The sequence below is a fragment of the Habropoda laboriosa genome, unplaced genomic scaffold (assembly GCF_001263275.1).
Source record: "Habropoda laboriosa isolate 0110345459 unplaced genomic scaffold, ASM126327v1 scaffold92, whole genome shotgun sequence".
In the NCBI taxonomy this organism is placed as follows: domain Eukaryota; kingdom Metazoa; phylum Arthropoda; class Insecta; order Hymenoptera; family Apidae; genus Habropoda; species Habropoda laboriosa.
This window is the reverse complement of record NW_017100268.1, coordinates 1,803,288-1,825,791: the sequence shown is the minus strand read 5'-3', so window position 1 is coordinate 1,825,791 and position 22,504 is coordinate 1,803,288. Positions and strand designations below refer to the sequence as shown.

The following is a 22,504-nucleotide window of genomic DNA, read 5'->3' as shown; positions in this document are numbered from 1 at the left end:
TCCACTCAGATTTTCAGTTCCAGTTCATTTTCCAAGACTCACAGACTCACGAATCGTGAGCCACTGTGGAATGGACGACGCGAAAAGTACTTCGAAACGCGATTTATTTCAGTTTTATTTAGTGAGGGGGAAATCGCGCATTTGTATTACGTTCAATATTATTATTGAAGCAAACTTTCGTAGAACGCGAGTGAAAAATTGAAAGAAAAGAACGAACGCGAATTGATATCTTTTTTGAATTTACGATAGATGAAAATTTGAATAAAATACGCGACGATAATTGGGAAGTATCAGTTAAACGCGTAAAAATATTCAATAATAAGCGAACTAGGGATGAAGCTATTGTTTCAAAACGCGATTCACCGACTCTAGTATTTATAAAAATTGAAAAATTCAGAAAATTAGCGGTAAACTACTGAGACGGTTTAATTAGGGTGGGCACAGTGCAACGAGTGTAGTCCACTCGTTGCAAATCAGCAAATCACAATATAAAATAAAATAATTCAACTAACTACATCATGCAAATCATGCAAATATCGTAAAATCAATTCAATATCACAGAAAATCATAGAAAAATTGTAAAAATAAAAGAAATTCAAGAAACTGAAAGAAAATTTCAAATTAGATTCAATAGCTGAAATAAAAGTAAATATTATTAAGCTGTAACGACAAATTTTGAATTAATTTCGATAAACACCTGAAACGCCGAAAATTTTCATTAGTAGAACCTCGAATTCGTTTAAAATCGATATCCTATTCCTATCCCAAGATCAAAATCTCGATTTCCCTAAACTCTCAAACTAATTTCGCGATTTCCGATTCGAAGGGGAATATTTAAAGACCGATAATAATTTATTAATAAATATCGATACTTGGAATTTACTGAAATTAATTTAAAAATAAAAATTTCATGTAGAATATGCAAAGTCTGATAGTACTTGCCCATAAGCATTAATAAATGCAGAACCAATTTAGTTTAATTAAAAAGAAAAGAAAAATTCAAAGTCTAATAGTAACTTTCCAAGTATCGATAATTCAGAATGCTAGTGTATGTTAAGTTTGAGAAGGCAGAGTGTGTATAGAGAGGACATAGGCTAGCTAGTAGCCCCCGACCACTCTATTCACATCTCAGAACCTTTAAGACTAATTTGCCGCGAAGTGTCTATGGCCCAGTATAAAGGGTGAATGAGTTCCCGCGACCTCGGCGGGTCCTTATATAACTTCGGTACCCTCTCCCCAAAATCTTTAGCAAAATTGGGCGCGAAACCTCCTTTTACGCGGGAAATCGACTACTTTACGCGGGAGATCGACCATATTTCGCGGGAGATCGACCATTTTTCGCGGGAATTGATTATTTTTCGCGGGAGATTTCCATTATTCTATTCTAACTTTCTAACAGCCTATAATTTATTAATTTTCACAAGTTTTATTGTAAATTCATACTTCTCACAATTTCTTACAACACAACATATTATCATTTATACATTTTTGCAATTTTTTTCGGCGAATAATTACGTTTTAACGTTATTATTACTTTCTCGTGGTGGGACTGTGTTCGTAACGATTAAAATCAGGTTGACCTGCGGTCGTGCACTGAAGAAATAGCCAGAGTGAAGGTAGAATTATTACGTTAATTACATTTTCTTACAAATCGAAAGTTTATTCAACGTTTGTTTGTTATAATATCGTGAAATGAATTATTTATGCAGTTCTGTGCATTTTCTGTGCAGTTCAATCTAATTTACTTAAATTCACGCGACTATTTTTCGCGGGAAACCGATTACTTTTCGCGGGAAACTTCTGTTCTTCTATTATGATGTAACACGGTATAATTATTAATTTTATACGTTTCTATAACTTTCTTCAATGGATAAATACGTTTCAATGTCCTCGTTACTTACTGGTGGTTTAATTAATTTGCTAAGGATTAAAAATCAGGTTGACCTGTGGTCGTAGATTAAAAATAACCATAGTACAGCTAAATTTATCGTGTTAAATAATTCTTTTTACACGACTGAAAAATGTATTCAACGTTTGTTTGTTGCGATACCGTGAAATAAATTGTATTATATATTTTCTCAGTTTAGACTGAATTTAAAGTTCGTAAGGATTAGAAATCAGGTTGACCTGTGGTCGTAGATTAAAAATAACCATAGTACAGCTAAATTTATCGTGTTAAATAATTCTTTTTACACGACTGAAAAATGTATTCAACGTTTGTTTGTTGCGATACCGTGAAATAAATTGTATTATATATTTTCTCAGTTTAGACTGAATTTAAAGTTCGTAAGGATTAGAAATCAGGTTGACCTGTGGTCGTAGATTAAAAATAACCATAGTACAGCTAAATTTATCGTGTTAAATAATTCTTTTTACACGACTGAAAAATGTATTCAACGTTTGTTTGTTGCGATACCGTGAAATAAATTGTATTATATATTTTCTCAGTTTAGACTGAATTTAAAGTTCGTAAGGATTAGAAATCAGGTTGACCTGTGGTCGTAGATTAAAAATAACCATAGTACAGCTAAATTTATCGTGTTAAATAATTCTTTTTACACGACTGAAAAATGTATTCAACGTTTGTTTGTTGCGATACCGTGAAATAAATTGTATTATATATTTTCTCAGTTTAGACTGAATTTAAAGTTCGTAAGGATTAGAAATCAGGTTGACCTGTGGTCGTAGATTAAAAATAACCATAGTACAGCTAAATTTATCGTGTTAAATAATTCTTTTTACACGACTGAAAAATGTATTCAACGTTTGTTTGTTGCGATACCGTGAAATAAATTGTATTATATATTTTCTCAGTTTAGACTGAATTTAAAGTTCGTAAGGATTAGAAATCAGGTTGACCTGTGGTCGTAGATTAAAAATAACCATAGTACAGCTAAATTTATCGTGTTAAATAATTCTTTTTACACGACTGAAAAATGTATTCAACGTTTGTTTGTTGCGATACCGTGAAATAAATTGTATTATATATTTTCTCAGTTTAGACTGAATTTAAAGTTCGTAAGGATTAGAAATCAGGTTGACCTGTGGTCGTAGATTAAAAATAACCATAGTACAGCTAAATTTATCGTGTTAAATAATTCTTTTTACACGACTGAAAAATGTATTCAACGTTTGTTTGTTGCGATACCGTGAAATAAATTGTATTATATATTTTCTCAGTTTAGACTGAATTTAAAGTTCGTAAGGATTAGAAATCAGGTTGACCTGTGGTCGTAGATTAAAAATAACCATAGTACAGCTAAATTTATCGTGTTAAATAATTCTTTTTACACGACTGAAAAATGTATTCAACGTTTGTTTGTTGCGATACCGTGAAATAAATTGTATTATATATTTTCTCAGTTTAGACTGAATTTAAAGTTCGTAAGGATTAGAAATCAGGTTGACCTGTGGTCGTAGATTAAAAATAACCATAGTACAGCTAAATTTATCGTGTTAAATAATTCTTTTTACACGACTGAAAAATGTATTCAACGTTTGTTTGTTGCGATACCGTGAAATAAATTGTATTATATATTTTCTCAGTTTAGACTGAATTTAAAGTTCGTAAGGATTAGAAATCAGGTTGACCTGTGGTCGTAGATTAAAAATAACCATAGTACAGCTAAATTTATCGTGTTAAATAATTCTTTTTACACGACTGAAAAATGTATTCAACGTTTGTTTGTTGCGATACCGTGAAATAAATTGTATTATATATTTTCTCAGTTTAGACTGAATTTAAAGTTCGTAAGGATTAGAAATCAGGTTGACCTGTGGTCGTAGATTAAAAATAACCATAGTACAGCTAAATTTATCGTGTTAAATAATTCTTTTTACACGACTGAAAAATGTATTCAACGTTTGTTTGTTGCGATACCGTGAAATAAATTGTATTATATATTTTTTCTGTTTACACTAAATTTAAAGTTCTGTTTACATGTTATAACGATTAGAATGTAGACGTTTTGCCGTTTCACGGTTTTTCCTCTGTTAATTATGTGTTTATAAATCATTTCAAACTAAAGCAGCACCATGCCCACCCTAAATTAAACCGTCTCAGTAGTTTACCGTAATTAATAATCTATTTTCGGAATTTATGCGAGAATTTTTGAATTTTAGTAAATACTAGAGTCAGTGGATCGCGTATTGAAATAATAGCTTCATCCGTAGTTCGTTTATTATTGAATATTTGACGCGTTTAACTTATGCTTCTCCCCAATTTTTGTCGCGTATTTTATTCAAATTTTCTTATATTCTAGAATCGGAAAAGATACGAATTCGCGTTTTTTCTTTTGATTCTTTCAATTTTTCACTCTCGTTCTACGAAAGTTTACTTCAATAATAATATTAAAAATTTTTCTGGTGATTTGGTTTAGTAATTAGTTGTGTTGTGTATTGCCAGCTCAAATATGAGCTGCTTAATGTATATGTTTAAAATGTATTTTCTTGTGGCCGCCTGACAGCAACCTGTAAATCTGGCGTGACAGTGAACGTGTTAATAAGGAAATGTTGTTCATTTTCATCAGAAAAATCTCATCAATATGTTAGGAAAAATTTCGGGATAAAAAAACGTAATATTAAAAAAGTTGATATTTAAATCGCTTGGTTGCCTCGACTCAAGTTTCATGCTTATCTTTTATTCGCTGTCCTTGTCTACATTCGGCAAACTACAAAGGCGGGCGCGAGGCTCGAAAACGTAGTCCCTGACTCTACGAGTGTCAGGTTTAGCTTCCTTGCGGACTGAAACTTGTGGAGAATATACTGTATAGTGTAAAGGATAGGAAGAAACTCACTCGAGACACTTTTTTCTTGGTATAAACCTCGTCGTCCTCGGAGGCTGTAGCGAAGTTCAAATTTCCTTCGCAATATCCAGCGCCTATTCCCATCCTGTATATTTCGTCCTTGCAGGATCTACCATCCAAACTGCAAACAAAAACGAATACAACTGTATATCGAAGTTCTCCTTATTCGATCTTTTTTTCAAATTTTTAACGTGCGAATAATATTAGGTCATCCTAAAAATAATGTCGCTTCTTAATTTGGTTCAATATTTACATCAAGAACAACAATTCATTAATAATTTAAATTTATTTCGTTTACTAGAAAATTTTTTAAACGACAGAAACTTAAAAAAATAAAGATCACTTAAAGTTACCGTTAGGCCAGTGTTTTTTTTTTAATCTAAAAGATAAGAATTTTTTTGAAAAAGAGTAGTAAATACGAGTGTAAGTAGGTAAGTGTGAATACTATTATATTTTGTATTGAAATTGGACTCCTAATAAACATATAAATGACGATTTAATTTTCCCGCGAAAATTCGTAATTGTCGAGAAGCAATAGCGAGTTAAATATAGGCGAAACAATTTCAAAATGATCCTGGGAATTTCGTAGCGACAGTCACTAAAGGATCGAGAATTCCTGTCGCGATTGCACAGTGACGCATGGTGTTCCGACGAAAAGAAATTTCCCGCGACAGTTCCGTGAACAATAGCAGCAACGGCAGAAAGGATGTCGTGTCCGAATAACTCTCGTCCGCTTTCACATTCGTGCGAGTTTTAACAGAAACAAGAATCCAGCTAAAGGTTCACTTTGGGACTCTCAGAAAATACTAATTCCTCTGTAATCTGACTAAATGTGTGCGTTCAGTGATAATAAAAATTCTCAAATATTGCCCAAAATATATGGGCATTTAAATCCCCAAACAATAACACCGCAACGAAGTCGAAACATGCCTTTTGCTTACTAATCGTTCTTTCTTTAATTTATACGTGTAAAAAACTGTCCTCGAAATTTGAAGAAAATTCGCTGCATAGTTTCCGAAGAAAACGCTAACAAACTTTCATACGAATTTAGTAAAGGAGGTATAAGCTCTATAATTCACTATTGTTCACTTCTATTTTGTAACAAGTATCAAATAAACGAGGATAACAAAAAGAAAAAAAGAATATTCGAGGTTACAAAGTGTCGTTCCTATTTAACCCTTTCGCTGTGACAAATTTCAGTGCGTGGCAGACCCAGAAGAATCTTAAAATCTACTCCTTTGGGCGTGTCGTTTCAAAATTGATTTTACTAAATTAAGATGACAATGCACAAAGAATAAAATTCAGGCTTAGATTAAGACAGAAGTGGGCTAAAAGGAACAAATTTTCAAAGCGCCTACAGGCGTCAACAGGAATAAAAGGGTTCAGCAAAGAAGATATGAACTAACAGACAAAATATCTATTGCCCGTACTACATTATCAGATTGTATCAGATATCAAATAAACGAGGATAAGAAAAAAAGAAGGAAATATCAATCCGATCGATACTAACTGAACGACCGTAATTCCGTAAAAGAGGAAAGATGAGTCAAAGGACAAAGGTGAGCCTGTCGTTCGATCGACAGCCAAATTGAATCGAGATTTCTCCTGAGCAACGGGGTTTACCAGATGACGAGCACGTGTTCATCGATCGCCGCGCGATACCCGCGGAATTTCTTCAAGCGGAAACACAGCACTCGCCCACAGCTTGTGGCGAGTAACAGACTTTACGTAACGTTTCTCGCTACGATACGAACGTTTCAGTCAATAACCCGACACACCACGTCCTCTGCCCCGTTATAGATTTTCCGCCATAAATAGAGTGGACGGAAAAGGCACGAGTCTCCCGCTCATTATTGATAACACCGCGGCAATGTCGTACCGCATAAAAATTGCAACTGACACCGGCTACCGTACAGCTGACCGGCCACTGTGACAGCCTAACGATACACCGCTTTCCCATCGGCATTAATATTCAGGCGCAGCTTAAGGGTTCTCATGTATCTGTGATTCGACGCCGTGGAAAAATCATCAACCCTCTCGAATCGCGATGATAGAATGAGGTCTAAAGGGGAATCATCCTCGACGTCGTAGAACACGAAATATGTAGTTTCCAAGAGAATTCCGAGACGTTATCCTGCAATTTTGTTTAACCCTTTCGTGACCAAATCCTGTGTGTTTTTTTTTTTTTTCAATTTGCTATTTAGGTATCTGCTGGATATTGTTATCTCTGTGATGGACACTAAATTGAGATCAATCTTTGTCCGAGTACTCAAGCGGGACATATGCGTCTCACTGGTCACGAAAGGGTTAATGAGAATTTAACTCATTTAATGCTGTGAACTGATGTACCACTTTTTAGAAAGATCACGAATCGCAAGTTTACGTTTGCAAAGTGTTTAGCATGTCTAACGAATGTTCAATTAAATTACTATATTAACTACAGAAGAAGCGCCTGGGTCAAAAATGACCCATTGGTAACTTTCCAAAAGTGAATTTTCATGTAACTGAATTATGATTAAAAAATTGGATTCGTAGTGATACAACTAGAAGTTGTTTCTGACCCCATCGGCCTGTCTAGCGTTAAAGATACTTCGTGTATATACACCTATAGAAGACTTCTAACGTTCCCTATAAATTGTATGATAGCCGGGGCTGTTGAGAAGGCTAAGGAAACGTTCCACATATTGAAACGTTCAAACGACATCAATATAGACTATTCACTAGCTATTCTATTCGAAGCTATTCATAGAGTATTCTCTTCCACTCCATTCACTGGCTTCAATGCCATCGGAAGATTTTTAATTAAAAAAATTGACCGGCCAAATAAAATACTTCGGTGACCAATCATTTGTAGAGGTACTACGTGCAAATTGAACGAAGTGAAACAACTACGAGCTTAGCTGAGAAAAGCTTCTAACGATTCTGTTCACATTTCGTTCATTAACCCTTTCACCAAACCCTATTCAAATTTTATTTACATTAAATTGAAACGAACTAACAAAGATATAAAAGGAAATTAATTCGCAAATAATCTTTTCCTCTAAAACCAAATTTTTGAATTTCAAATCTCTCACTTCTAAAGCATGCTAGAGTTGTTCGTCCAAGTGCAAACGGATTCACCGATTACTGGTTTCAATGTCGTTAGAAGATTTTTCGTTTAAAAAAATTCACCGAGTAAATAAAATTCTTGGTGACCAGTAATTTGCAGAGGAACTGTATGCAAATGAAATGGATGAATTTGACGTAGAAATGAAGAATTACGATTAGAAAAGTCTCGAACGATTCCCTTCACGTTTCCTTCATTAGTCACAGAAGTGAAGGCGATTATAGTGCGCAAAGATTGAATCTAAAAACACGTTAGCTGCGTGTTTTTCGTTCCTCTCGCTCGTAAACAACAAATCCCTTGTTTATCAATTCGCGGGAATAATTAATTGCGCGGAAAGTTTGGACAGTGCCAAACCCCGATTCCACGCCACGGAATAATCCGCGTGCCAAGGTGAATACTGTGTTTTTCGAACGGCCTGAAAAGCGTCACACGTTTCAAGCTAAACTTACGCCATAACGAACACACAGATGGCTCCACCGTGAGCTAATTACTATGCACACATAATTAAAGCTCTCCGTCACGAATGTCACAATGCCTTCCATCTGAGAAACGAGCCGTGCCAAGCTACAATAAACAAAATATCATTGGCTCGAAGGTAACTGCGATGCCACGTGCGCCTTACATCGTGCCGCACACGCTGCTGTTTCGTTTCCTTAAAAGCGCGAGTTTCTGGAAACGTTCGTTAAAACGGAACACTAAAACGGGTAAATAACTCACTCGAAACTTAAAAAAACAAAGAAAAAAGAAGTAGATAACAATGTATTCGATATGAAGCAAAGCTGGTTTGAACAGAGAGCGATCTCACCTGAACAAATTTCGACACTTGCTTTCCCGCGGAAAAATTTGAAATTTTGTAGAAATTAAAAATTTTCAAACTTCGAAAATTTCAAGATTTCACTTGACTTTTAATCCAATTTACCATCGATTGGTTTAACAAAGTCAGGCGAAAAAAAAAAAATAAATAGAATCAAAGAATTATCGTTTCAAGTACACCAAGTAATAATTAGTCTCTTGTCGCTAATTATACACGAGTTGTTCGGAATCGCGCGTCAGACAGCTGCTATCCTCCTGTGTACTGCCGTTGCTCATAAAATTTCCCTGCAGCGACACGTGCCGAGTTTTTCTCTGCTCGCAAGTTAAACATTGCGTTGATCATGTAACACGTATGACGAGTTCGATGCGCAAGATTCGCGTGATCGAGAGGAGAGAAAAAGTCGTCTAGATCGTCTCTTTTCTTCTGTCCGTTAACGGTATAAGAACTTTTGCGTCAACGTCGGATTCCGGATTCTCTTCGAATGATTACGATCGCGATGACTCTATGAGACAGTAATGCGAATACCGTGAATATCGCGACAATTTTCAAACCACTCATATAGGCGCCAAGAACAATTAAGGGGTTATATGGTCTTTCTCCCTTTTTCTTTCGTCAGCATATTTTCATATTAATTCTTGGTCGAGAATTAAGCCAGACGATCGATATTGATTATTAAAATATGTAAATTGACTCGATGCAATAAAAATGGTAAATGCTAGGAACAGATAGAATATTTGTAGTGATTTTGAAAAATCAGAGGTCTTGCATAACTACCGAAGACAAATATACTTTTTCTAGAAATATTACTTGCAAAAACAACGACAGATTTTATTGGTCTTTCTAGATGAGATTATTATACTGTTCACGTGTTAAATGGTATTGCGTATAATTATTTCACAATAAATATCTTCCATGCTATAAAATTTCAACGTTGACTGAGACAAGCATCTACTTGCCCTATGTAAAACACGTTTTTATCTATGAAGAGTATCTCGAAACTGATTCAATAAAGGAATAAACAGTGAAACTCAACAAAAAAGTAGGATTAAATGGTACTAGTACATACGTATTTCTAATTTTATTCAAACACAACGAAAAAGTGTCTCAACCATATTTCAATCTAATCACGTGTCTCAACCACAAAGAGTGAATTACAATTGCTTCAAATGAATTAAAAAATTCCAGCAAACAGTCAAACTTATTTCCACAAAAAGTACAATAAAACGGTGCTAATAAATATATCACAATTTCATTCAAACCCAACAAAAAAGTATCTCAACCATATTTCAATCTAAACAATTGACTTCAACGTCAAACAGTACGTTAAAAAACAGGCTGCATTTAAGAACGACAGATTTTGCGTTTCACCACTTCACGCAACAGGCAAAAAGTCCATCGAGATGGAATAATCTCCGACGACAAAGACAATAACCGGATCTTCGAATTGGAATGCAAGCGATGCGAAAATGCGTTTCTTCCATAGTACACAAGTTAACGCGGAACTTCTATTTATAGCATTATCCCGGCTATGTGACATAATTTCATTTTACGTTATACAATTACCACCCCGATGGATTACGCAATTCGATCATGTCGCGGCGATTCGTCGTTATTTTTCTGCCACGGCTTTCCGGAATTGCACAGAGTAAAAGTAACACAAAGAACGCGGTCATCAGCGTTGTATCGCGAATACAATTATGCCGGATTGGATAATCACCGGCCAATAACAAATTCCAGCTACGTGAATGATGGGAACAGGCTAGCCCCCCGCTTGCGACCGACATAATGAACGCACGCGACACCGACCGTGTCACACTTTGTTCTCCAACGATAAGCTGTAACCTTTCGTTTACGAGGTTCGACTGTGTGTTTTTCGACGTTCTTGCAATTTCGTTTTAATTATCCTACAGCTTTACGCTCGGTCGAGTTTGTTCTTCTTTCACGAAGAAATTTAACGAAAAAATAAATTTAACCTTCCATGGGTAAGGTCTATCTTTTCACACTTCGTTTATGCCCAAGTCTAATTTTCTTTTTACTGTTCTAGGCTTTCGAGAGATCTGAAGAAATTCTGAGACGCTTATCAAAGTCTTAAATCAAATGTTTAAAACCTTTTGCAATAAAAATAAGAAAGTAAGAGTGAAATTTCCACTTGGGTTCATCAACGACCCAAACTGTTTAAGCAGGGTTAACAAAGTTTGCCGAAAAAGCAAACTGATTATTTCTGGAAGATTGCTTCTTTATTCGTCGCGTTGTAAAATGGATAAGGCGTTGGAGAGATTTCACGGTTAATCGTGTTCCAGTTAATTTATGTAATGAAATTAGCATTACTGCCGACTGATTATCGCACAGCTATGTCCTGCTGTCAATGTAACGTCAGGCAACGCTTTAACCGCTAATTACATTACTTTCGAGCTTTGACATTTACCGTCAATTAACGGACAATCTGTTTACGTGGCTGCCACACTGAAATTGTGGTGACAACGCTAATAACACGTGATTCCAACCACTCGAGCTAGATACGTTCGAGTAACAATGTCAGGTGACAAGTTCTGAAACTTGTATCATTGTCGGTACGATTGATTTAAGATACGAGTGTACTTGGAACTTGCTGAAATATTTACAACGAAATTTATCGTGCATTCGTTGAAATAATTAAAGGTCAGGTAACCTAATCTATACTGCCTAATAAAATATTCGATATTTTACAAACATTATACATAGGAGTCGATAAAACGAAATTACAACGACAATTAACCTAATCAGTAATGCGTAGGCCCTACTCTATTTCCAATTAACTCAATTATTCGATCGATATAAATACCGTGAAACTATAGCTACGCAGCTCGCAGAGACACACTGGTTGCTTGATTTTTCTCCAAAATTCGGCTGTTCGTTGTGTACTTCTCGTATGCAGCGGCAATTTGCGAGGAACTAGTTCACACGAACGAATACGCTAATTAGGTAAATTGATTCTAAATCGTCGTTGTTCGAGCCAGCGCTGAATATTCTACAAGACTAAGATGGCGTCGTATAAGCGTCGCTTATCGAGGCACTCGTTCGGTAGCGATGTAAACACTGACTGAGGACATCGTCCTGCCCGATGTTTACGCGCAGCTAGCTTCGTAAGAAACCTCAGGAGTAAGTCACCCTACACACGTGTGATACGGGCTCGGTCTTAACCTTTTCTCTAATAACATCGCGTGAGACTCGGGACAGTTTTTGCGAGCCTAACATAAGAAACGCGAGCCAGGGTCGTCGTATGTACACCGAGCCGAACATAAAGCTAGCTGTCCATTCGAGAGCGAAACTATCGCGAGTTGCTCTCGAGAGTGTCTCTCGCGAGTGGACACCGCGTCTGAGAGTGACTCTCCGAGAGCATCGCTCAACTGTCTGAGAGTCGATGCGTCGCGACTTCCTCTCGAATGGATACAACATCGTACTGCTGTCGGAGAGTTGCTTTGCAAACACGAGACAGTTTCGTACTCTCGAGAGAACTATCGTGCGAGTGAAATGAACTGCGACGAAATGAAATTGGAAATTCTTCGAGAAAAATATTCGGAATATAATCGAATCGCGTTAATCATAAAAATCGTCATTTGTAGAAATAAACAAATTGAAAATGAGTAACGTTGACCAAAGTTTGAACAATAAAAAATCACGTGTTACGCAAATACAGCCGAAAAAGAAAAAAAATCACATGGGAAATTTGCTCACACTTGGACGCTATTGCGAATTTTCGGATAAAAACACAGCCTCAAGGCGTCCTTGGACTCATCGACGAGCAAACGCGGTTCGTTACACGATATTTTTCTCCTCACGCTTCGTTGTAAATGATGTAACAACCAAGTGAATTATCTGAAACAATTTTCTGCATCGTTTCTTACACGAGCATAATCACGTTGAACAGGTTATAGGCGGGAACCTCGTGTACCTGCACGTGGTTGACATTTTCCCGCATGTGACTCTCGTTCCCTCCTTCTTTATTTCATGCACCGCTCGCACCTCGATGCACACCTGTGTATCCACAGTTGCACGCACGCATCTCCTCGTAACCTGGTACGTTACTCTCGTAAATAAACGCGGATGCAAGAGTGACCACGTAACGGCGCGTCGTTAACACTGTCGACACTTCACGTGGTACGTTTCCAAAAGCTTCTGCAACGTTTCGCGAGCTTCGAGAGAGATCTTGCATTCGGGCGAGAACTGCTCAGATTGTAAATAAGAATCATTCGAGATGCGTTTCTTAATCGGTGAAATCTTGGATTACGAAAGAGAGATGATGTTTTCGCGGAAAGAGTTATTTTGTTAGTCGTGTACATACATCGGGGGGATCTTATTCCGTGAATACGGTCCCAATGCAGGATATTACGAAATTCGAATATGGAAATTTGCAAATTTTATAAAACGCAAACTTTGAATTTTTATTTTTTTTTTCTAATTGTTAGTTTTGGGGGAACGCGAGTATCAGGGCTTTGAGGATTTGATAATCCTCAATTTTGAAATTCCAAATTTTAGAAGAAACGTAAATTTCGCGTTTAGAGGATTCAAAAATTTCGAAATTTTAGGAGAAACGTGAATTTCCCGTTTAGAGGATTTAAAAATCCCCGAATGTAAAAATTTGCAAATTTTAAGAGAAATGCGAATATCGCGTTTAGGGTATTGAAAAATCCTCAACTCAAAAAATTCTAATACATCTGAACGATAACGGGACCACACCCTATCCACCACGAAACCGAAAATACCCAAATCCACGTTCACACTTCATTTTTTACATCTCTCAAAACTCAGCTGAATCAGAAGCGCACAATTAGGAACATTGGTGTTCTCCTTCGCGTGAGTAACATTTCCAAACTGAATCGGTGCCAAAACCAGCTGTCCAAAAGAAAAACTCGTTACTCTTCAAGATCCATAATCTGTTCTCAAACTCGATTAACATACATTCACAACAACCTAAAAACTGTAACCTCGTCCTCCGAACCTGCTTCAATCTATTAATCCATCGAAACTGGCACACTTTGCGTGTCGAGTGGTTCTGCAACAATTAGCTTAGATTAAAAGTCGCGACGGTTATAAAACCGCTTGTATCCCCGAATTTCGCTATCTGAATCGCGTTCACTGCGTATCGCACGTGCAACGCCACTTTTTCTTTCTCTATACAGTTAATTACAAAGAGCGCTCGTCGTGTTGACAGCAGAGAGAAAGAAAGAAAGAGAGAGAGAGAGAGAGTAGGTTGAACGGGGCCGTGATTTCGTAACGAGACTTCGAGTTACTCCATTAATAGCATCTGCAATTACACAGATCCGCCCATCGGCACAAGAATATCCGCGAACTCTGCTCGACGTGCTCATGACGTAACATGTCCATGCACGCGAGCAGCGTTTTCGGTTGTCTCGTTCTCTCTCGGTAAACAGGCCAAACGGAAAGGGGAAGTCCGAAAAAGGAGGTCGCTAGGATGAAACCTCACACACACGCCGCTTCCTGGTTTCTCCCAGTTGCGAAAATTCCGGCGAAAATAAATATTTCCCTTGTACCAGCGAAATTCTTCGAAATTGTCGTCAATATGAACATTAAAGTACAAAATAAACACGCTTTCGCTCTGATTCTCCGCACATACACGATCGTACACGTTTTATCGGGATATAAACGATCGATAGATAGGGTATTTATAAAATATTTGTTTATCGGAGATTTTATATTGATCTGTTAACTAAATTCAGGTTGACGCACACTTCCTCCGTTCCTGACGTTCAACGATAACTGAATTAATCCGTTGGTATTTAAGAGCGTAAAGATTTCTATCAACCTATCTATCTTCCATGAAAATCATGTTACAACTATCACCGAGATAGATTCGATATCACAATCCACGATCGAATATTAAATACAAATTATCTTCAATCGTGTATGATGTAGGTACTATAGAAACACAACGAAACCTTCCATGTTGTACAATTCCACGGTATAATTAGGAAACGAGAGTTTCGCGATCAGGATTATTATTGTTACCGCGATGGGATTTCATGGAAATCACCGCGAGTAAACATGCGGAGGAATTCGGCGCGTGGTATTTCAGGGAGTCATCAAGGATGCGCACAAGCCGAGAATAAACATTCGGGTATTTATTACATTAAATCGACCAGTATTTATTAAACGTACCGGTGGTCAACGGAGATTTTCAGAATCAGCTTTTCCGTTTTCGATTTGTGTCCTCGTTGGAGCAGGGCTGTGCACGCTTCGAGTCTCGTTTAATATAAGGACATTGATAAACAACCGTCGAAATCACACAACGGCCTTAATTACAATCTGGATTTTAATTGGCTCGGAATCCGGGCACGAAAGATCGCCAACTGTACCCGCGATTCACAACGACGTCCTTCATCGACCTTACTGCCCACTACCTTGCTTCACTGTCCGTGCGTGCTGTCACTTTCACATATGGTTGCACCTACACTGTTGGCTGCCTGGTGGTACACGTGCGTCAGCCAGCCAGCCAACCAACCAGCGAGAAGACGACCTGTTTACTAGCTTTATTTTCCGACGTTTCTTCGTTCCTCTAAGGCAATCGAAATTGCGAAGAATTATTGGTTCGTTTTCGAACGTTGCACGCTGGAAATTTGTTACCTGTCGTGAAATGAAATTAGAAGATAGTCTGAATGTAACGAGACTTCAAAGCCAACGAGTTAATCTATATTTGTCTTGTGTCGAAGCGGTATTAAAACAGACGATCTTTGTTAAAAAAAAGAAATAATATTGGTCGAGAGAAATTATTCAATTTTCGTTTAACAGTTTTTTTTCTATTTGGAGAATTGAACGAATAGGAGAATTATACGAAACCTGATTGTTTGGTTATTTCATATTTAATTATAGTTTATTTTGTTCCAAGTGCTGCAGAGAAAGTAGCCAAGAACAATGTTAATCAGATCCCGAAACAACGACGTCAAGTGCATAAATCCTCCTGTAAACTTTAGCATTCAAATTACAAAATATCCGTTGTAGTTAGTATGCAAATAAATTCATAAATTTGGCAAAGCTCGTCGCGAGAGCTAACCGAACGTTATGGCACGTTTTCACCGAAATGTAGCAAAAAACTGGAACAAAGAAAATGGTGGAGAAAAATAATTCAGTTTATTATCGTTCTGCTCATATTTGTTCAGTATAAGCAGCTTCATACTTTAAGTCCCATTAACTACATCGTCAAAAGATTAATAATTCAAAGTTTACCTTGAGTCATTCTCTCCAACGATAAAAAAATATTCGTTTCAAAAGGTAAACTACGCACGTCGTTTTTGTAAATCACATAAAACTCAAAGTTACGTGAAATCGTTTAAATTACAAAGGTCTATGCAATTATAATGTTTTACGAAACAATATTCCACATCAAAGTAAACTGAATGTAAGATAAATGTGTTTTGAAGATTTCTAAATCCAAGAATCTTATAGTTCATGTTCTAAAGATTTGTACAATAATCTTGGAGCAGTGCCACGAGGAATTTACTGTTACTTTTTCGAATACAATTACTTAACAGACACACACATACGTCTATATTTTCTAGCTAAAATTCGAAATAATTCAGAGTTGTTCAGCGTCCTTCCACGACCTTTCTGCCAACCGAAGCGTGGTCATCAGCGCCATTCGCTTTTACATTACATCACTCCAAGCACCGACTCACGCACGTGCGTGAAGTGGACACATAATATGTCTATACCCACGCAGAAACAAATAAATCTGCTCTGTTTGTATCAACCGATGGTCGTTACAATGAGAATTTCTTCGGGCAGTATATCATTCTCATTATCAACACCTACGAGCAATAAAATGGATCACGTTACAATCGAGAAATGTGTTGTATTTAGAGCGAATCGGTACAGGAATTTGTAAAATTCAAATATCATTTAATGTTCGTTCATATTATAATTATGATCTGATTTCAATATTTCTAATATTGGAGATAAATATTTCTCCTACAATTAACCGTGTGAAATAATCACGTTCTCTATCAGGGTATTATAAGAGTAAATAATATCGTACACGTGTATTTGAAATGAATGAATTCGTCATGAAAAATCATAAGAATTTCCTATTCTCAACGCGCAAATTCTCCAACGACGTACTCACGCAACAACCTCGTGAGTTCGTCTGGAATTTACAACCACGTCACACTACAGTCTTTATTTATCACCGATAATAATATTCTCCGTTTTACTCAGCTATCTAATTCTACAACACTAGCTTGCTCTAAGAAGAAAAACACTTAGTAATACTGTCTAAAGAAATTGAAACATTTCGAAAAAAAATCTAACCTCAAAACAAAGACAGCGACTTTCGAAGAACGAGTTTTTCGATCATTCCAGTGACACGCCAGCTCTGTATGCACAATTTTCCCTAACCGAGTAAATGAATCCTCAAAAACGGGAAATAATCGATTAAAGTGAATGAACCAGTGGTTTCACGGGACTAAACAACGTTGCACAGGGCTTGCGTATGTACGACGTGTGTCGATAACCGGCGAGTGTGGCCGACAATATCGACCGAACAACATGTGAACATTAACGAACATCGATTAAAGTGAATGAACCAGTGGTTTCACGGGACTAAACAACGTTGCACAGGGCTTGCGTATAGTACGACGTGTGTCGATAACCGGCGAGTGTGGCCGACAATATCGACCGAACGACATGTGAACATTAACGAACTTTTTGTGCACGCATGCACGTACATCGTGGCAATAAAGGTGGGTTTAAACCAAACGAAAGAATGCTCGTTCGTATTCTTCCTCCATTTCCGAAAATTCTTCATACATTCAGCATTTATTTATGCTCGTTACGACTCGAATTTTGTCGAATTGGGGGAACAAGGAAAGTTCGTTCCTTTAGTCTAAACGCGCCTTGAACCAAACGAAGGGAACGCCAAAAATATGGACTGAAAATGGACGCTGAAACGCACGTGTCGTTGTATTTCGACGTGGATAATAAACGTTAAAAATGCACCTTGTTGGCGACGAGTGCAATTATAACCGCGAGGATGAACACTGTGTAGGATTATTAGGCTATTTAAACGCACGCCTCCTTATCGTCCACGTGTGTACAACATAATCCAATCGATCGCGCGCATTACGTGCGCGGTACCTGGACGAACGACTGTGGCTCGTAAGTAGAAAGTCACGATGCATAAATGTACGTAGCGTCGCATGTACGCGCACGTGTACGTAACTGGTGGTCGAAAAGAAAAATCCTACGTGACGCTCCGCCTGCTGATGCAACCACGCCGATTCTTCGCGGTTTCTAGTCCGTGATTCGCGCGTTGCATACGCTACATGACATACGGAACGCACATTTTTCTTCTTCTCCGTTCCTCCCTCTTTTTTTTTTTACTTTATTCCTTCTCGTTTTTGGTCGATCCGTTTTTCCTTTTGCAACGACGAGCGTAAATTGCGTAACCTGGCGTCGAACGCGTTACAAGCTATCAGGAAAAAGAATGAGCAATGCTTTTCTTTGACGAACGTGTACGACAGACCTTATCTAATGATGCAAGCTTTCTTAGTTAAGGCGTGAAGGGTTTCTCGGTATGTCAAAAAGTAAAAAGTGATTATTGGAAGTTTGATAGCAATTGAGAGAACTTGAGTGAAGTATGTTGAAATTGATTAAAGAATCTGTTAGGTTAATGATCGAAGTATCAATGAGACTTTCAACGTCTGTAGTTTCGGTGATTTCGGTATTTCTTATTTCAATCTCACTACTGAACTTTTTTCAAATAAAAACACGTGGTCACTTGAATTTAATCCTGATCCATGGTTCACTTCAATGCACAATCTCTCATTTAATAATAAAACAATGGACGAATCATCGATCGTGCAGTTTTTTGCTTCAAGCTTTCAAATCTCAAGAACAAAATTCTGAAAACTCTACACAATTGTGAAATCGTCCACTTCGTGTGCAACAACCTAGTATAACATCGATATTAAAAGTAGTTCCTAAGATAATTGGTGAATTTGATACAACATGAATAATTCACGAGTAGAAAAACATGCAACCACGATCATCAGCCTGATCTCTTAAATCCAACTGATCAACTAGTTCTACAAAGAGAAATCCAATTAGGCTAAACGTACAACAGTCTCTCCACCGACGAAGATCGACTGCAATTTGCAATGTAGACTCGACGACGCTACTAATAATAGAAGAATTTTTAGCTTCGTAACTGCCGACGCACGTATAAGATCCTCCAGAAGGAAAGTAGCGATCGTAACTTGGTCGGATAGATCATCCGAAGTCAAATATGGAACGAATGACTTGTGATCGTCTCTCATCTCTGAATGAATCTCGTCACGAAGAAAAGAATCAACTTTGAAAGATTCTTGAATAGCCATTTTTTAATTTTTTTAAAAATTCTCGGCCTTGATACGTTTAATTATCAATTACCAGGACACGAGACGGCAATTCGATCTACATAGTCCATTCGTTCTCTCGTTTCCGTTCGACCGTAAAATCGATTCACGATTCAACGAGTCGAAGTTAGGCCTAGTTCTCCGTTGCTATCTCCATAAACGATCTAGCTTCGGTCGTGTCGGTGGAAACGAACCAGGACGAGAGCAACATCGGTAAAGAACGCGCTAATCGGATTTCACCGATACGAACATAAAAACTTAGGTAAACATTACGACAGAGTTTGCTCTCTTTTTTTCTTCTTCTTTTTCCACGTTCGATTATCACAGGGAATCATTCGTTCCGAGAAACTCTTGAAAGCGAGGTGGCACGGCTATTGTTCACGGTATCGCGACAAAGTCGTCGATTAACCTCGCGTACCGCCTCCCCGCACGTGCCACGAATGTAATTCTACACAATTGCGTAAAAATTCTGTGCCTAAAGTCTCTCGAACAAAATTTTACACGGCGGCTCGTGATGTTGACGTGTAGAGCCGGGTTGATGAAAGGTCAAGGATGCTGCGTGGAATAACACCCTGGTTATAATTAAAATACTGAAACGCTTTGAAAGGGAGACCTCGGGTGAAAATAGAATTTCAGTGGGATATACAACATTCAAATTTCCCGCCCAATTTTTACGAGCTCGCTTTAACTCGAAACCACCGAGTCAGAATTTCATCGATCTTTCTATTAATGAAAAATTTAATAGATACATAAGACGACCTTTTTTCTCTGCCCTCGGATAAACAATCGACAAGAATTATATAAAAAAAAAAAAGTGGAATTCGCGGAATTATTCTGTGAATTGTGGAAAATATAAAACGATTGTTTAATTTAGAAAAAAGAAAAATGTAAGTCTTATGAAAAATATTGTCATTTCTGCTGGTAATAATTTCTTATCGTATTTTCAATATTTAGAGAAGTACCTGTAAGTGTATGTTTAAATTGGACGTGTTACATGACGTATAAAGAAATATCTTGTAAGGCTGTGCCAAGGACGCAGGGAATACAGGTCGTTTCAAGACACGTACATATATACTTTGGATACGAGAGAAACGAGGAGTACGAAGAATTCTTATCGTTAAATACCAAGTGAACGAGTACAAAATCCTGAATAAAAAGTTACATAATGTTACATTAGAATAGAACCTTATCTTCGTCTATCTTAATTTCTGAAAAACCACTTCACGCCAAATCTCTACTATCATTCTGATAACTATAAATCATCGAATACTTGAGAAAGAGACACGTACACGCCTAAATACATTTCTTGTTTTCTCTCTTTCGAAACGACCTACGAAACGAAGTTTTCAACATTGGAAACACCCAGTATAAAAATGGCATCCTAGAATATGGCGTATGGTCAGTCACACACTGGCATTGTTTTGCACGCTACGGTGCGCTGTATTTGTATATACCGGGTCGCTCGCGTAAAAATACTAACCTACATCGAGTCGAGCCTGAAAGCGCGTGTCGAGCAACGTGACTCTGACTGGCCGATTCGTGCCAGCAATCACGCTTGTTGCTCCCCGTCACTCCGTGGTCGGTTCTCTTTCATTTTCTCTGTCCACGGCCGATAGAACGCGTCTCCGCGTCTCGAAATGAGAAAGAAAGAAAAAAAAACGGCGGCCGTTCGAAAGTCACTGGACAGCCACGAAAATGTCTGCGCCGTGACGTAATTTCCCACTTAACGCTTTCGCGGCTGACGATTCTACGTCTTTGTCTTTCTTACCACGGAGAGAACCCGTTGACGTAGCACACGGGTCATTTTTGCTCGTGAAACCTGGGCTATATACCTACTACATAACTTCTGTGGCTTTCAATAAGGTTGACGTAGTATCAGACTTTTTTTTGTTTTGTAAGGTAACACGTTCCGTATCGTCTGGATCACACAGAGAGTCACCGGAAGTGAAGCTTTAGTTAGGCGAAAAAAGTCGAAAGATACGACTCGGTGTACTCGAGCAAAGAACATACAGAAGGACATTAAATTGTCAAGAATTCAACAGTGTCGGTTATTATTTTTCAACGCAGAAAGTGACGTTTCAACTTTTTTTTTATACTTCCGCTGAAATTTATATTTTCAGAAAATGGAACGTGTGAAAGTAGCTCGTGTCAATTTTCTTTTGTCTTATACAGTAAAATTGGATTTTTTTCAAAACGTTGAGTAGAATGATTTCCACACAGTGATACGTCCTCCAACTATCAGCAGCTGCGAAAATATATACTTCAAGTACTAGTCGCACGTGGCATCTAATGTACACGTCTGATCCCAAGAAACGAAGATTAAGAGGGAAGACATTTGACGCATATTACTAGTAATAAGTAAAATCCGTTTGACCGAGGAATGAATCGTTATTCCACGAAGATTGAGTAAGGGTAATACTACTCGAATTTCAGTGTTCCCTGTACATTTATGAAATACCGAAAAAAATAATATTTCTACGAAAGTATCGAAATTTCTATTGTGCAACGATGTACATTTAAAAAGAAAAAAAAATCCAAGCGTCTACGAACGTTTATCTTAGAATCAATAAGGCGTTACCATTAACCGTATTAACGACGCCATCGAAATAAGGCTGACCATAAAATTCCATGGAACAATTCCATGCATCTTACGCCCACTTGTCGTCACGTGTATCGATTTCCTTTTCGCCTCCCACATTTTTACAAACCAGTCCTCCTCCAATACGGAAACCGAATGGCGCACACGATTTCATTCGGCGCGGTCTTATCGTTCAGAGGATCATAATTTTCCATGACAAATTACGAAGACACCGGCGAAACGCTCGCGAGTAGCATTAAAGTAGTGGAATCGAAGATTAATAAGCGGCGAATGGACTGTGAGAAATGACTTCATTGGTACTGCCACGAGTACAGAGCAGCTCGTTATCCCGCGTGCAACGGCCACAGATACATTTCATAATCCTACAAATAGTTTCACTGGCGCGGTTAAATCTGTTCGCGTCGACCCCGATTTCTCGAGTCGAGCCTTGACTTGCTCCCGATCGCGCGCGGTTCAAAAGCGAAAACATCCAATTTCACATGAAAAATTCCACCTATAAAACTCGCACGTAAAAAATTCCACAGATGATTCTGCGTAAAGATTCAACACGTTTAATCATTGAGCGGAATCAGGGACAATCGTATATAACTCAACACTGCGTACCGGGTGTATCTGAATTGGTGATACAATTTAAAAGAGGAGTGAATCTATAGTAAGAAATAAGTTGAAAATGTAGAGTGACAATTTTTCATACGAAGCTTAATTTTCGAATAAATCGAACGCTGAAAATTCGTCGAGTACACATGCACTTATACTCAGTGAACGTTTCTCAGAGTATTTCCTGTTTTCAAATGT

The 22,504-nt window shown here is 37.7% G+C and overlaps 1 protein-coding gene across 2 annotated transcripts in view; it reads right to left on the bottom strand.

The window, feature by feature from the left end:
* The window catches only part of LOC108573439 (hairy/enhancer-of-split related with YRPW motif protein 1-like), a 52,791-nt gene that overhangs the window by 22,482 nt on the left and 7,805 nt on the right, over positions 1-22,504 (bottom strand). For both annotated transcript variants that reach the window (XM_017935890.1, XM_017935889.1), the window contains one exon: positions 4,797-4,926. In XM_017935890.1, coding sequence (XP_017791379.1) covers positions 4,797-4,926 — 130 coding nt within the window. The remainder of the gene's footprint in view (positions 1-4,796; positions 4,927-22,504) is intronic.